Source organism: Pantherophis guttatus, chromosome 13, assembly GCF_059756535.1.
Source record: "Pantherophis guttatus breed Tessera chromosome 13, ASM5975653v1, whole genome shotgun sequence".
Lineage (NCBI taxonomy): Eukaryota > Metazoa > Chordata > Lepidosauria > Squamata > Colubridae > Pantherophis > Pantherophis guttatus.
Genome location: NC_142075.1, coordinates 19,448,981 through 19,465,618, shown reverse-complemented (window position 1 = coordinate 19,465,618; position 16,638 = coordinate 19,448,981). Strand labels below are relative to the sequence as shown.

Below are 16,638 nucleotides of genomic sequence, written 5' to 3'. Positions count from 1 at the left end.
AGATTTCCCTAACCCTAAGTGGGTTTGGCCCCCAATGGGATTTTTCCATGTATTTTACCAGGAAACGTAGATAAGGCGGGGTCAAAAAGTCAGCACCCCCCTAAGCAGTCCGATGGGCTAGGAATCTGTTGGCGAAGTCCATTTTGCTCTCAGAATTCATGGAGAGCTAACCCTAACCCTAAGTGGGTTTGGCCCCCAATGGGATTCTCCCATGTATTTTACCAGGAAACATAGATAAGGCAGGTCCAAAAGTCAGCACCCTCCTAAATGTTCATATGCGCTAGGAATCCGTTGGTGATATCCATTTTGCTGGAATATTCAGGAGAACGATTCAAATCATATCGGGCATGCGGAAGTTAAACTCATATAGACTGTTTCTTGGATCCAGGTTTGACATATTAACTCTAGTATGAGCTACAAACCAAGCCACACAAGACAGCAAGAAAAGTCAGTATTCTCTGATTTCAGAAACTGCCCAAGCACACACAATGCTAGAACATTACAATTGTTTTTCTAAAAAAAAAAAAAAAAATTGCATCCAGTGATGGACACACCCAACTATTTGTGTGTGTGTGTGTGTGTGTGTGTGTGTGTGTGTGTGTATAAAGTTGACTCAGCCTTCCATCCTTCCGAAGTAGGTAAAATGAGGACCCAGATTGTGGGGGCAATAAGCTGACTTTGTATAAAAAAGAACACCGCTTGGGGGGGCCGAAAGCCCTAGTAAGCAGGTATATACAAAAGTATGAAGGCTATTGCTTAACGCATTGTAAGCCGCCCTGAGTCTCCGGAGAAGGGCGGCATATAAATTGAACCAATAAACCAATAAATAAATATAAGGAAAACATATGTAACTGTTCTTAAAAATATTTTTGGAAACGGAGATCCGACATTAAATAAAGCTGGTTCTTCCTCTGTGCATCCTATTCTATGTACAAAATGGGTACAACTGCCCCTATGTTGTGTTACTGATTATATTTCGCCTTCCCCTTAATTTTCCGAAGCCCAGCCTCATGGGCTATAGAGTGACCACAGAGAATGTTAAGTGTCAAGATGCAAATCAGAAGCAGGGATTTATCGGAGTGGTGCTAGCGCAGGACAATATTTCACAGTGATAACGAAGCTCGGTTCGTAGCATTTAAAAGCATCTCTTTAATTCCAACTGTTGCAAGGATTAATTTTTTTTAAAAAAATCATTTTAACACATTTTTATTATTTAAAAACATTTTTATAATTTGAAGTGAATCAGGTGTCCCCAAAGAACAAGTTGGAATCGGGGACCACCCCAGTTCAAGGTATGCGCAGGATTCTCTGTTTTTGACAAGGGAGAACAGAAACAAGAACCACAGAAAGGGGGGGGGGGGAAATTATTAGGTCCTATCCAAAGTAGGATTCCTAATTTATAGCTTTCCTACCAAACCAGAAACTTGTTTTGGACAGAATAGTAAGTGTTTCCTAATTAGGAAGTAAGAGTAACGGGGCAGCATTTCCTATAATGGTTGGTCTCTAGTAAATCTTCAATCGTCAAAATTCTGGACTCACCTTTTGCTGCACCTGAGTCCAGTGTGTGCCCCGTCGCTATTTTAAAATGAAGGATTCCCCTTGCACACTCAGTTGAGGTGCATCTCGTTTGTGAAAAGACGGTGCCTATTATGGGATGGCTCCAAGAGAGCCTTAGTGTGAAACAGGCAAGATCCCTTCCAACAACCATCAATATGTGCTCCATCTCAGGCACACCTTGAAGTAGGAACAGCTGGCTGGGGAGTGATCACGGACAATGTCCTAGGATGCCACAACAATGAGCTATGTAAATTAGGTGTGACAGGACAGGCTGGGAAATTAAAAAAGGGTTAATTTTGTCTACTTAGCAGCCTAGCTGTGGACAGGCATCAGGGTGAGCTGCAACAGTGTCCCAGAGTGTGGCTGGCCAGAACATGTGAAATTTGTAGGATTGTGTTTCTCAACCTTCGTCACTTTAAGACTTGTGGACTTCAATTCCCAGAATTCCCCAGCCAATTATGCTATGCCAGGGGTCCCCAAACTTGGCAGCTTTAACACTTGTGGACTTCAACTCCCAGAATTCTGGGAGTTGAAGTCCACAAGTCTTAAAGCTGCCAAGTTGTAAAGCTGCCAAGTTTGAAGACCTCTATGCTATGCTGGCTGGAGAATTCTGGGAGGTGAAGTCCACATGTCTCATAGTGACCAAGGTTGAAAAAACACTGTTCTAGGAGTCACAAGATATTTTTCAACCCACATAAACAGGACTTAGTAAGCATTAATGGGCCAGCATGTTGTGTTACAGCTTAGCAGCCAGAGTTTGAAATGCTGCCATTTATATATATACAAATATATTTTTTATCTCTCTTTCTCTCTCACACACATATTTAAATACCGAGTAGCAGAACCCAACACTATGCTGATGAAATAGGGGGGAAAAAATCTATATAAATACAACCGCTCTGGACATGACTGAGCAACGTGCGGACATCTGCTGTTCTGCAAATTCATAGAGAAATAAGCTGCCTAGGTTTAAGGCACCCAGCACCAATTTTTTGCCAGCTGAGCTCACCACGAAGAGGGAAAGCAAGCAGCAGCCGAAGCAACCCTGAAATCTTCTTACAGCAAAAAAAACAACACCACTATCTTCATTTCGGGTGGGCCAGCATGGGGCGACAAGAGAAACATTAGCCAGAGCACTTGACATGCATCACTGCAACATACCCTGTTTTCCCGAAAATAAGACATCCCCTGATAATAAGCCCAATCGGGCTTTTGAGCGCATGGGTTAAAATAAGCCTCCTCCCCGAAAATAAGCCCTCCCCAAAAATATTTAAACACAGAGCTGGAAATCAGGTATGATGGCAAGAGGAGCCCCATCTTGCTCCACGCACCCCAAAATAATAAGACCGCCCCGAAAATAAGGCCAAACGCTTATTTTGGGGTTCAAAAAAATATAAGACAGGGACTTATTTTCAGGGAAACACGGTAGATGATGAGCGAAGTAATTGTTTCCCTTTGTTTTCGGGGAAAAAAATTCCCTCCATGAGACACACGAAACATTGATTCGATGCCTCAGTGCTTATATTACAGTTCCCTATTTCCTATCGGATCATTTTCTCTCGGAGGGAAATGAAACAGTTTGCCTCCTTAACAGTAGCTGTTGACTCTGCCGCTTCTGTGCCACCAAGGTTATAGAGTTGGCATTTATCTGCCCAGATGGGGCTAGCAGGTTTTCAAATCGTATATTGGATACCAGCGCTGGTAATATAACTTTATCAAATATATATATAGAGGAAGATACATATATATATTTATATATTTACACGCTCAACCGTATGAACAAAAAAGAGGAACGCTAATTCCAGTCTTTTCCCTTCTATGCAAGTAAGAAGAAATCTTGGGGTGGCTGAACCCCAGGTGAAGAAGTGGGTGCCCTTTACGGAGGTCCAGAATCTCTCCTCTTCTGACTGACGGCCGGAGGGTTTATGGATGGTCGCCTTCCACTCTCCGCTTGCGAACTGTCCAGACAGAAGGGACAAAAAAGAGAAAAGATAATTAACTTTGGCGCGAATTCATCATGGGCTGTTCATCAGAAGGGAAGGATTACAGATTTTCCTCGATTTACAGCCATTCATTTAGTGACGGATCAAAGTTAGAGTGAAAAAAGCGATTTGCAACCAGAATTTATGGCCATTGCAGCATCCCCATGGTTGCATAATCAAAATTTGGGAGTTTGGCAACTAGCATGTGTAGGTTTACACTGTCCCAGGGGGCGGATGTCATACAATCGCCGTTTCTGTCCTTCCCAGCTGGTTTCCGACAAAGACAAAGGGGGAAGATGGATTTTTTTAACAGTCGCTGCGAGTTGCTTTAACCCCTGAGGTAAAAAAGGTCTGTGACTCATTTAACTTGCTTAAGCAGTGGAAATTCTGCTTCCAAATGGGGGTCATATGTCGAGGACTGCCTGTAATCCAATGGGATACTGGGGGCTATGCCCCAAAGGGACAAGGAAATGGATGGGGCTGGGATGAAAAATAAAACCAAGTTAAGATTTAGTTCAGCTTTAAACAAAAAATACCGTTAAGGTTTAAACAAAAACACCGTTAAGGTTTAAAATCAACGAAAGGCACCGAAAAGCCCCAAATGAATTCCCTCTTCGCTATCGTTAAATGTACCAATTCAGTAGTAAGCTTTGCAGCAATTTGGGAGACCTGTCCTGTACCTTTCAGCCCCAGGAAAGCCTTTGTACGCTCTGCCACCCATGCTCCACAGCAGGAGTGGTATTCACTTACTTTCTCTACCGGTGCGCATGCGCCCAGCTTTAAAAAGGTGCCGAAATAGGATGACATAGAGCTGGGGGGCTGGGCTGGCCCACCTGCAATTTCCGCTACCGGTTCGGGCAAACCGGTGCGAACCGGCTAAATACCACCTCTGCTCCACAGCCCTGTCATGCCAAACCACGACACTAGCAGCAGCTGAAACCGCTCCTGAGCAGGAGTGTTTGTGCAGGAGCAAACGACAGAAAAAGCAGAAGGGAAAAAATTCATGCAAGGCTTGTGCGAGGGAAGCATGCCGAGACACAATTAGGCGACCTTTTTCAAGAGACCTTTTCTCCCTTAGCGCTTAATAACCAAGTGGGCATTTGCAAGAACCTCTTCAGAAGCTTCAGGGCTGAAGAGATGCAAGGAGGTCGGCAGATTTTTTAACTCCCAGACGCCAGGCTAAAGATGGAAGAAGAAAGGAGAAAAGAGCAAAGTACAAGAGAGAGATTTCACAGTCCTGGATTCTGGAGACGCAGAGAGGAGAGAAGGAGAGCAGAAGCGGCTCTCTCAAGACGCTGAAAATTAAACCCCAAACAAAAACCAGATTATTATTTTGCTTTCCAGTATCAGAATGGTTGTGTTATAGGGTGGAAGCCATTCAGTCTCCTCGTTCAGACGTCCGTCTTTCAGTTCATTCGAAGGAGATGTGCGTAAATGTCTATGGAGATCATCCAGGTCATGGTTGTCCCAAAGGTGCTTTTTCAAGAGGCCACTGGACTTTGTTTCTCTTTGAAGATGTTTTGCTTCTCATCCAGAGCTGAAGAAGCTTCTTGGATGAGAAGCGAAACGTCTTTGAAGAAAAACCAGAAAGTCCGGTGGCCTCTTGAAAAAAGCACCTTTGGGAAACGTGCATAAAAAAAAAATCCACAGGCCTGCAAATAATCATGCTCTTGCCGTAGCTGTGATGCTCTTACCGAGTGTGATATTTGACACCTGAACTGAAACATTAAAGGCATTAGTTTTGAAACGAACCTATAGCTCTGAGTTTTCCAAAATGCACTGAAATAGATACCATGCTTAGCTGAATTATTGCTTTAAAGAGTGAAAGGACGCTGCATTTGCACAATAAAGGTAAAAGGTAAAGGTTCCCCTCGCACATACGTGCTAGTCATTCCCGATTCTAGGGGGCGGTGCTCATCTCCGTTTCAAAGCCGAAGAGCCAGCGCTGTCCGAAGACGTCTCCGTGGTCACGTGGCCGGCATGACTAAACGCCAAAGGCGCACGGAACACTGTTACCTTCCCACCAAAGGTGGTCCCTATTTTTCTACTTGCATTTTTTACGTGCTTTCGAACTGCTAGGTTGGCAGAAGCTGGGACAAGTAACGGGAGCTCACCCCATTACATGGCACTAGGGATTCGAACCGCTGAACTGCCGACTTTTGATCGACAAGCTCAGCTTCTTAGCCACTGAGCCCACCGCATCCCATTGCATTTGCACAATACTAAGTCATATTGCCTATGAAAATTCTCAATCATCCAGGTCGCGGTTGTCCCAGAAGCGCTTTTCCAAAAGCCATCTGGGCTTCCTCAGTTTTTTCCTTGAAAACGTTTCGCTTCTCATCCAAGAAGCTTCTTCAGTTCCAAAACGTTTACAAGGAAAAAAAAACCCTAAGAAAGTCCAGATGGCTTTTGAAAAAGCACCTTTGGGACAAATTCATATTGAAGTTATTAATATCTAAACCAAGCCTCCTCATTTTTGGCGGGATATATATATATATATATATATATATATATATATATATATGTATGTATGTATGTATGTATGTATGTATGTATGTATGTATGTATGTATGTATATGTATGGTATATTATTCCTGGCTCACTTGTACTAGAATGAGGAATCATAAGAAGTTCAGTATCACCCTTTCAGAGCACAGCTTGTCTTACCTAAATCGTTGTTCTTCGTGATCGCGGCGGCTGCTCTGGTACGGGGTCCTTGCTGCATGAAGTGATACCCAAACTTAAGGATCTTGGCGTTTTCCTCAAGCATCTTGGCAATATCCATTTCTACGGGTGTCCCGAGCTGCTGCCTCTGTCAGAAATCACCCAAGGTAGAAGTCAACAAATGCTGGCCAATTGTCTGAAGCTGATGGAGCACTTCAGCAAAAGCAATGTCAGGATTGGGAGATCCATCCTCCTTGGCAAACTGCATGATTTATGTGGCAAGGAATTCTCATTCCCAAGGGCAAAACAAGCATCTTTTAAGGTTAGAAACCTTATGATATATTAAAACTCTGTTTCCAGTCGGCATCTCTTGTTTGTTTCTGAACTCTGTGGGGCTTTGCCAAGTAAGGCCTTTGGCAGGGTGTCAAAGAAGATAAAAGGTTGGTGATTATCCCGAAGAACTTCTTCTGAAGGACTTTTTTTTGCAATTAATTGGGACTCAGCTGGGAATGAACATAATTCTCAGCTGTTACAATAAAATAGGTTACAATAAGCCTAGGTCACAACAACTCCAGGATTTCTCTGGGTTCTTCTTTGTTTGAAATTTGGCACAATTTCTGTGTCCGCCAAACCGTAGCCGACCCAAAAATGCTCGGCCCAAACTTCAGAACGTTTTGGATTTGAAACAAAGTCCACTTCCTATCTCCATCCCATCCCAACAACAGCAAAGGAAAGAGACTTCTACTCTTTTAACAGGATGGTAAACAACACCTTTCTTGGGTTCCATAAGCAATTTTCCTGCAAGAGGGCAGGAAAAACAGCTCTCAGAAACAACCCCCCCCCCCAGGTAAGAAGGACGTATTGATGTTACCTGGTTATCAATTTTGATCTCTGTCAAGGTTTCGTTTTCTCTCAGTGCCTCTATTAAGGCCAAAATGCCTGTGCCAGTGATGAAGTTGGATTCAACGTTGAGGCTCTTCAGCGTCTGGTTCGCCCTCAGCATGTCCGCAAAAGCCTCGAGAGACAAAAAGAGCGGCAATGAAGTCCACACTAGACTGGATTCACAACAGAAGACACCCATGCTTCCTTACATACTGCATAGCAAAAGAGAGAAGTAGTTGCCCATAAGCGGCGCCTCTCAAAGCTAAGACTGAGATAGATGGGACTGTTCTGGTTTGAAAGTTCTTTCTGCCTGGTGTCTTCAAACATTACGTTTATGGAGATTCTCAATCATCCAGCTCATGGTTGTCCCAAAAGCGCTTTTCCCAAAAGACAACTGGATTTTCTTGGGGTTCCACACCCCCCCTACTTTCCTTGAAAACATTTTGCTTCTCATCCAAGAAGTTTCTTTACTGTAGTTATGCTGAAGAACAACCGAACTGAAGAAGCTTCTTGGATGAGAAGCAAAATGTTTTCAAGGGATATAAAAAAAACAACAAGAAAATCCAGTTGCCTTTTGGAAAAACACCTCTTGGACTCCAAACATTACCTTGTTTTCCTGAATGGCCCTGCTTTACAAAATTGGCTTGGTGATACGTTACTAATTTGCCTCTAACGTTTAAATATTAGCCTAAAATTAATCAGATGGCTTTGTCCAAGCCAATCAAAAGCCACCAGATGCCATAAGACTTTCACATTCGTTAAAAACTCCTCCACTTGTGGGATCTGACCAATGGGAGAAAGCTTAAGGAGATTTGGCCAGCCTCCTCTTCTTAAAGACCAATCTGGCTCATTATAGTATCTTGGATCACATTCTGGGATCTCCTCCTGCCATCGACTCTGATCCATCAGTTACAGTTGATTCCCCAAGGCTGGAAGAAACCAGACAGATGTTGAAAACATCATGTCAACACCCACAACAGTGTTAAGATTAAATAGATGTAAACCACTATCGGTGGAGTGGGCTGGGCCTCCCTCTCCCAGCTCCAATGATCTCATGTTAAGACATAGTTGTTGAGTGCCAAATCTGGCTCTTCGCTTACAATGGCCACAGGGTCATTGCTCCGAGTGGCTGCAAGGCTGAAGCTCTTCACATAGGTGTTCGTTTCCAGGGCTTTGGCAAATTCTTTTAGAGTCGGAATGGGGATGTTCTGGAAGTCAAGCAAAAAAGGCAACCTTGTGAATATTGACTCAAACTCTTATTAGAGTAAAATGTGCTGCTTTCCTTTCTGAATGGTGTGAAGAATCCAGGGGTGGGATGCTGGGGGTTTGCAGGTGTTTGGGAAGATTCTGTACAGTTCGGAGAACCCCCAAATCCCACTCCTGGCTGGCCCCTCCCCTCCCAGGAGTCCCCACGTGGCCTGTTTTGGATGCAGGTAAAGTGCATGGCACGGGCAGAGGCTAGGTGAGGGTGAAAAACAGGCCTACGAGGAGATCGGGAAGGCCAGAAATGGGCCTGTTTCCAGCCTCCAGAGGGCCTCCGGTGCCTGGGGAGGCCATTTTCGCCCTCCCAGAGGCTCAAAGAAAGCCTCTGGAGCCCAGGGAGGGCAAAAACGCCACCCCCACCATGGTGCAGGAGGCCGACTAGGCCACGCCCACCATGGCCACACCCACCCAGCAACCGGGCAGAGAACCCCTTGCTAAAATTTGTGAAGCCGACTCCTGGCAGAACCTCTGTATTTACAACTTCTGATATTCTCTTCCAACACACAAAAAGCAGAGGATCAGGCTAGAGAATACCATTATCATTCTCATCAATTGCAATTCTATCATTGTGATGCTCTTCCCTAAAAGGAATATTTTATTCGTCCTACTCAAGTCTTACCTTGATATTGTTCAGGTTTACTTCAATAAGGCGAGGATCATTATCTTTAACCCTCTGCAAACTTTCTTCCACATTTGTGGGGTTTGGTGGTTCATCAAAAACCGGGATTACCTTTTCACCTTTAACGACATCTGAATGACGAAAGAAAAAACATGCATTGTAGGCACTGATTATATTTCCGTTACAAGTAAAGTCCCTGCTAAACCAAATCTTCCTACAACTGATATAGGATGGGACTTTTAAAGTAGTATTTGACTTATTTTTCATGCTCACGCATCACTGCATTACTACCAACTCAGAAAGTGAATAGCAATTTAATAAGTTATTTTAAAAGATGTATATTTCTTTCAGGATAACCAATTTCTAAATCATATCCTGGGGTAGATTGTTAATAGTTAAGTCAACAGGACTTCTCCAAATGTTGTCATCCAACTAATTTTTAAATAGGCAGTACAGGGAAATTATGAAGTTTATGAAGGTATGAAGGATATCTAATTAACTGAAATTTTTATTCAGATTTCATTTAATGGCGACAAATTTAAAGTTAAATATGTTTCTACTTGGAAACTGCTTCTGGACTGTGCTTGTGGTAGAAAAAAATGAAACTTTTATTTTAAATAGGTTCATTGTTATAGAAATGACTAGTTTATACTATTATGTAAAAGTAAAAAGTTGATGTTGGATGTCATTATCTTATTCTACTGCACCAAAGGGAGTTGGAAGTCAATGCCTTTTCTTTTCCCCCCCCCTTTTCCCTACACTTTCCCCTCCCCTATCTTTCCTACTATTTTCTTTTGTATTTTTGTATTTTATATTATAAATTAATTTTAAAAATCATTTAATCAAGTGCTGATTCTGGGGTATCTCTGTGCATCTCTTTAGGCTGGCTCCACCAGTGTGTTAGAGCCAAGGTGGATTCATGACTTAAATCACTAGTAAAAAGGCTTGATTTAAATCATAATTTTTAAAGAGCAACGGTCATCTCTGTCCCGCAGCGGCTCCTCCTCTGACCCGCTGTTGACGCATCGAGTCCCAATATTGCAGAATATATAGCCTCATGCTATATACCTAAGCTCCATTTCAGGCTGATTAAATTAAATTATGAATGTATCTTAAATAGAAAACTATCTTTAGATAGATTTTTACTCCAAGAGCATTTTATTGAAATAAATTAGATAAAAATAAAAAAAATCTGATTTAAATTTTAAAAATCAGATATATATACATTTTTTTAAAAAAATCATTTATTTTTATCCAACCTGGTTGGAGCTCATCCCTCACTCTACCAAAAAAGCTACATGCTTCGTGTTGAGACTTTCAAAGTGCTTCCTCACTTGAGACTTTCAAGAAAAGATTGGACGGCCATTTGTCAGAAATGGTGTAGGTCCATGATGGCGAACCTATGGCACACGTGCCAGAGGTGGCACGCAGCGCCCTCTCTGTGGGCACGCAAGCCGTCGCCCCAGTTCAGTTCTGCTGTGCATGCACGCATGCCTCCTGCCGGCCAGCTAGTCTTTGGGTCTCTGCTGCACATGCACGGGGGGCGGGTGCCATGTGGGGGGGGGTATATGCGCATGTGGGGGGAAGGGCGCATGTGGGGGTCCACGCATGCATGCAGAGAGCGTGTGCGGGGAGGCCACACATGCATGTGTGGGGCACATGCATGGGGCCCCTGCGCACATTGCATTTTGGGGGTTCAGGCGTGTGCTTTGGGCACTCGTTCTGGAAAAGTTTAGCCATCTAACTTCCCTGGCCTAACTTCCCTTTTAAATTGGAAATTTTAAATTTGTTTAAAACATTAGGGGTGTTTTAATTTGTTTAATTTGTTTTGGGCCAAATTATTTAATGGGTTTTTTATATTGTCTTTTAAATTTTGTGGTTTGTGTGTTTTATCTTTTGGCTGTTCACCGCCCTGAGTCCTTCAGAAGTAGGGCGGTATATAAATCTAATAAAACGAAAAAATGAAATGACCTAGAAGGTCCCTTCCAACTCTGTTTAAAAGTGGACACTCACTTGTGAAACTTTCACCGCCGACACCGTTGCTGCTTCCCACAATATCCTGCAACTGAGAGCTACTTATCAAGTTGTGCATTCCCAGGATGGCTGGAATAATAAAAAAAAGAGGGTGGGGGAAGGCATCAGTCACTATTGCGCTTTATCCTTTCACTTCAAACGAGGCACAAAGGGGCAATCCACCTTCCCGTTTCCCATGATTACTTTTGCTAGCCTCAACGCCCGTGAGAAAGGAGGAAGGAAAGAGAAAAGGGGTGACCAACAGCAAGAGGGACAGATTCAGTCAAGAGCATCTTTGGAAGTCCTGTAGGCCAGGATAGGGATAGATTCAGGGATGGTCTGCTAGGGGTTCACAGGGGTTTGGGATAACCTCTAGCTAAGATTCTGTGCAGTTCGGAGAACCCCCAAATCCCACTCCTGGCTGGCCCCGCCCACCCCACCCCTCCCAGGAGTCCCCACGTGGCCCGTTTTGGATGCAGGTAAGTGCAGGGCGCAGGCAGAGGCTTGGGGAGAACGAAAAATGGGCCTACCGGAAGTTCGGGAAGGCCGGCCTCTAGAGGGCCTCCGGAGCCTGGGGAGGCCATTTTCACGCTCCTGGAGGCTCAAGAAAAGCTTCTGGAGCCTGGGGAGGGCAAAAACGCCCACGCCCCCCATGGTACAGGAGGCCAACTAGGCCACGCCCACCCAGCAACCGGGCAGAGAACTGAAGCCCACCCCTGGATAGATTGCATGGAGAAAATCTATGTGGGGACTAAGGATCGATACCAACCTGACAGCACATGATCCCTTAATCAACATGAAGACCTGCCTCTCTTGAAAAGTCTAGATTGCTGGGAAAAATGGAAAGAACGAGGGGGAGAAAAAGAATGACCAGCAGCAAGGGAGCTTAGTCACAACAGTGATGAATGCATCGATGGAAGATGGAAGAACCAGGTTAGGGAGATATCGTCATGGAGAAAGCATAGTTGCTAGGAGTTGACCACGATTTGAAGGCACATAATCAATCCATATGCACATCAATTTACTGGAAAATAAGGAAACAAATCTCTGCCCCAAGTAGCTTTCAATTTAAAGTTTAATGTGAGGATAAAGCAGAGAAAGGTAAGAGTAGGGGAAGATGATCTGCCCATTCTAATTATACATATTTTGCGCTTAGCTTTGCTAGACAAGGAAAGCTCCATACTTAGCAATAGCACTTAGACTTATATACCGCTTCACAGTGCTTTACAGCCCTCTCTAAGTGGTTTACAGTCAGCATATTGCCCCCAACAATCCGGGTCCTCATTTTACTCCCCATTGGTGACAAGAAAGGCATCCGGCCATTAAAACACTCTGCTAACTCCATTCAGTTGCCCAGACTCCACCCCGCAAGGGATGATGGAGTCGTTAAAGGACGGTGACGATTTGATCTTCAATAAGCAAAACAATCGAGCAACTCCCCCCAACTCCAAACAACCCCTCCCCACCTTAACAAATCCTACAAACCTGCCAGATCACACAGTTCTGTGTCAGTGGCGCTTGTCAATGCCTCCTCCAGTTCTGGTTCAAGAGCCACTTTTTCTTCTACGTAAGACTGTACTGGTTTCTGTTTGGGAATAAAAACTTTTCCTGTTCAAAGGAAGATAAAAAAAAAACATGCAGGTTAGGACGGCCTCGGCAATTAGCTCAGTACAGGTGACTTGGTACCTCTGTTTGGGACTGCAGAATAGAATCGATCTGGAAGGGACCTTGGAGGTCTTCTAGTCCAGCCCCTGCTCAAGCAGGAGAACCTACACCAGACAAGTATACACTCAGACAAGTGACTGTCCAGTCTCTTCTTAAAGACTTCCAGTGATGGAGTGCCCTGGATTTCTGGAGGCAAGCTGTTCCACTGGTTAACTGTCCTCACTTTTTAAGAAGTTTCTCCTTAATTCCGGGTTGCTTCTCACTTTGATTACTTTCCAACCATTATTTCTTATCCTGCCTTCTGGTGCTTTGGAGAATAATTTGACCCCCTCTTTTTTTTTTTTTTTTTTTGCTTTAATTTATATGCCGCCCTTCTCCGGAGACTCAGGGCGGCTTACAATGCGTTAAGCAATAGCCTTCATACTTTTGGATATTTATACAAAGTCAGCTTATTGCCCCCACAATCTGGGTCCTCATTTTACCTACCTTTGAAAGGATGGAAGGCTGAGTCAACCTTGAGCCTGGTGGGATTTGAACTTGTAGTAATTGCAAGCAGCAGATGTTAATAACAGTGCATTAGTCTTCTTTATGGCAGCCCCTCAAATACTCGAATACTGCTATCGTGTCACTCCTAATTCTTTTTTCTTTAGACTAGCCAGACCCAAAACCTACAGCCGTTTTTCGTAAGGATTAGTCTCCATGACTGCAGTTCTTATCAGCACCAGGAAATGTTTCTTTTTAGCAGCCAAATACTTCTGAAACTGGATTTTGGATGGAAATTCAAGTCCCACCTTAGCCACTGGGTGACTTTGGGCCAGTCCCTCTCTCTCTCATCCCATTCCACCTAAACACGGTTGTTGTTATGGGGGAAATAGGAGGAGGAAGATGTGTTGGATGTGTTCGCCACTTTGTATTATTTGTAAAAAATAACAAAAAGGCAGGATGCAAATAAAAGAAGAGGTTTAAATTGTAGAAAGGCAGAAATAAATACTTTTAATGGTAAGAATGAGTCAACAATAGAAACAATAGCACAGGGAAATAGCGGGCTCCTATTCACTGAATATATTTGGTCAGATGGACACTTTATTTTAAATGTCTGTCCTGAGCAAGGAGTTGCTCTTCCAACTCTATAATTGTACTATATATAATTATACCACACTCTATAATTATACCACATATACACTTCCCAAAATAAAGTATAAGTATATCTATGTGTGTTTAAATCTTACCTTACTTACTCTAAGCATGCTTATACTTATAAAGGTAAAGGTTCCCCTCACACATATGTGCTAGTCGTTCCAGACTCTAGGGGGCGGTGCTCATCTCCGTTTCAAAGCCGAAGAGCCAGCGCTGTCCGAAGACGTCTCCGTGGTCATGTGGCCGGCATGACTAAACGCTAAAGGTACACGGAACGCTCTTACCTTCCCACCAAAGGTGGTCCCTATTTTTCTACTCGCATTTTTTTACCTGCTTTCGAACTGCTAGGTTGGCAGAAGCTGGGACAAGTCACGGGAGCTCACCCCGTTATGCGGCACTAGGGATTCGAACTTCTGAACTGCCGACCTTTCGATCGACAAGCTCAGTGTCTTAGCCACTGCGTCCCATGCTTATACTTATAGGTTGCCTCTAAGAAGGGTTTTTTTTTTTCTATGTAGATATATGTGCTCAAGCATCTGTCTAGGCACATATAGGAAGGCAGAATGTAGATATTTTAAACGATAACAAACTAGGCCAATATAGGAAGCAGAATTGCACAAACAGCTGTGGCCCTCCTTATTTAACTCCCTTCACCATCTGGTTTCTGTTTCTTGTACATTTATTTGCTCATCATCACAAGCTTTGGCCGGCTCTAAACTGGATTATTATTTTTCTTTAAGAGGAAATGTCAGAAAGAAAATTTGCAGCATCTGGAATCTATTTCAGCAACATTGCAATTAATGGAAGCCAGCAGAAGACTGAAAGGTTGGCATTTTCTTGGGTGTATGTGTGTGTGTGTATGTGTGAAAGAGCCATTGGGCGGCATACAAGTTTCATAAAGGGCTGGTTGAACAAACCATGATTAGCTCAAATGCATCGCATTAATATATCAATTATCAGGGCAGGCTTTTTTCCCCCAACACTTCGACCAAGTGAACAAAATTGTATCAGTCTAGATTGGGGTCACCAACCTTTCAGACCTCAGGGACCACTAAATTCATAATTTGAAATCCTGTGGACCACTAATATGATCTGCCTAATGACCGGCTGGATGGGCGTGGCTAGGTGGTCATGTGACTGGGTGGGCATGGCCTTGCTCCCCGCCTGGGCTCCTTGGGGCCCCAAAAGGAAGCAGTTGTTGGAGCTAAGCAGCCACCACGAGAAAGAGTTGGCAAAACAGCTCAGTTCAAATTGGATCTGACCGAGAAGGAGGCTCAGTAGAAGCACCTCACTGAGGACTAGGAGCATAGGCTTTGCAAGCAGAGGGAAGACCTGCAGGAGTGCAAGGCCGGATACCGGCACCTGGAGGCTCAGCGGGCTGAGATGGTCAGCCAGTTCCAGGCCATGATGCAGTCCCATTGGAACAAGGCCCTTTGGCTCTTCGCCATTAGCGGCTCTTCCCTCCAGCCTTCACCCAAAGCCCCACACCAGGAGGCTGAAGCAGACCCCGAGTCGGAATTTCTGCCCCCCTCCGACCCACACAAAAAGACCCCGAAGGGGGAGACTCTCTGCAGCAACACAAACATTCATTGCACGTATCTGTCCCAGGGGCCGTAGTTTGAGGACCCCTGATTTAGTGCAATATTAAAAATGCAAATAATTTTTCTGCGGACCACCAAAATTTTTTCACAGACCACCAGTTGATGACCGCTAATCTAGATCACATCTAAACCTTGCTCCTGTATTGATCAATGTGGGATTGGTATCTTTAGGATGGGAGCCAAACAAGAGTTTAGACTCTTGCAACTGTCTCCGTTGTTTTATTTAAATAAATGAAAACGTCAAGGCTGAAACCTCCAGGCGATTTATTTCACTCGCCTTCCCTTCTTTGTCTGCTCTAAGTGATCTGTAATCCACCTGTTGCTTTGCTAGGAATATGAGAGACTTGGCCAAGGCACAACTGAAGAAATTAAATTTTGGACACACCTCTTGCCCTCCCGCCCCCCCCCTAAAAACCCCCGTGTTTCTCAATCTCAGCAAATGTAAGATGTGTGGACTTCAACTCCCAGTCCACACCAGAGGTGAAATCCAGCAGGTTCTGGAGAACCGGTACTGGAAATTTTGAGCAGTTCGGAGAACCGGCAAATACTACCTCTGTCTGGCCCCAGGTGTGGGGTGGGAATGGAGACTTTGCAATATCCTTCCCCCAGGAATGGGGAGGGAATGGAGATTTTGCAGTATCCTTCTCCCTGAAGTGGGGAGGGAATGGAGATTTTGTAGTATCCTTCTCCCTGGAGTGGGGTGGGATTGGAGATTTTGCAGTATCCTTACCCCAGGAGTGGGGTGGGAATGGAGATTTTGTAGTATCCTTCTCCCTGGAGTGGGGTGGGATAGGAGATTTTGCAGTATCCTTACCCCAGAAGTTGGGTGGGAATGGAGATTTTGTAGTATCCTTCTCCCTGGAGTGGGGTGGGAATAGAGATTTTGCAATACTCTTCCCCCAGGAGTGGGGTGGGAATGGAGATTTTACAGTATCCTTCTCCCTGGAGTGGGGTGGAAATGGAGATTTTGTAGTATCCTTCCCCTGGAGTGCGGTGGGATTGGAGATTTTGCAATATCCTTCCCCCTGGAGTGGGGTGGGAATGGAGATTTTGCAGTATCCTTCCCCTGCCATGCCCACCAAGCCACGCCCACAGAACCGGTAGTAAAAAAAACATTGGATTTCATCACTGGTCCACACATCTTAAATTTGCTGAGATTTGCTCTAGGACAAAGCAAGCATTCTTTGTTCTTCCTTCATTAATCAGACTTTCTTGCTTTTCACCTTGACTCCACATGCTCTTATTAGCAATAGGG

At 44.2% G+C, this 16,638-nt stretch overlaps 1 protein-coding gene across 1 annotated transcript in view; it reads right to left on the bottom strand.

Moving 5' to 3' along the window:
* Window positions 1-1,129: 1,129 nt before the first annotated feature.
* The window catches only part of LOC117674589 (tropomodulin-3-like), a 31,922-nt gene continuing 16,413 nt past the window's right edge, over window positions 1,130-16,638 (bottom strand). The window contains exons 4-10 of the mRNA XM_034432671.3: window positions 12,466-12,588; window positions 10,981-11,070; window positions 8,968-9,098; window positions 8,186-8,293; window positions 7,075-7,218; window positions 6,207-6,351; window positions 1,130-3,515 (exon numbers count right to left, since the gene is read on the bottom strand). Coding sequence (XP_034288562.2) covers window positions 3,481-3,515; window positions 6,207-6,351; window positions 7,075-7,218; window positions 8,186-8,293; window positions 8,968-9,098; window positions 10,981-11,070; window positions 12,466-12,588 — 776 coding nt within the window. The 3' untranslated portion in view covers window positions 1,130-3,480. The remainder of the gene's footprint in view (window positions 3,516-6,206; window positions 6,352-7,074; window positions 7,219-8,185; window positions 8,294-8,967; window positions 9,099-10,980; window positions 11,071-12,465; window positions 12,589-16,638) is intronic.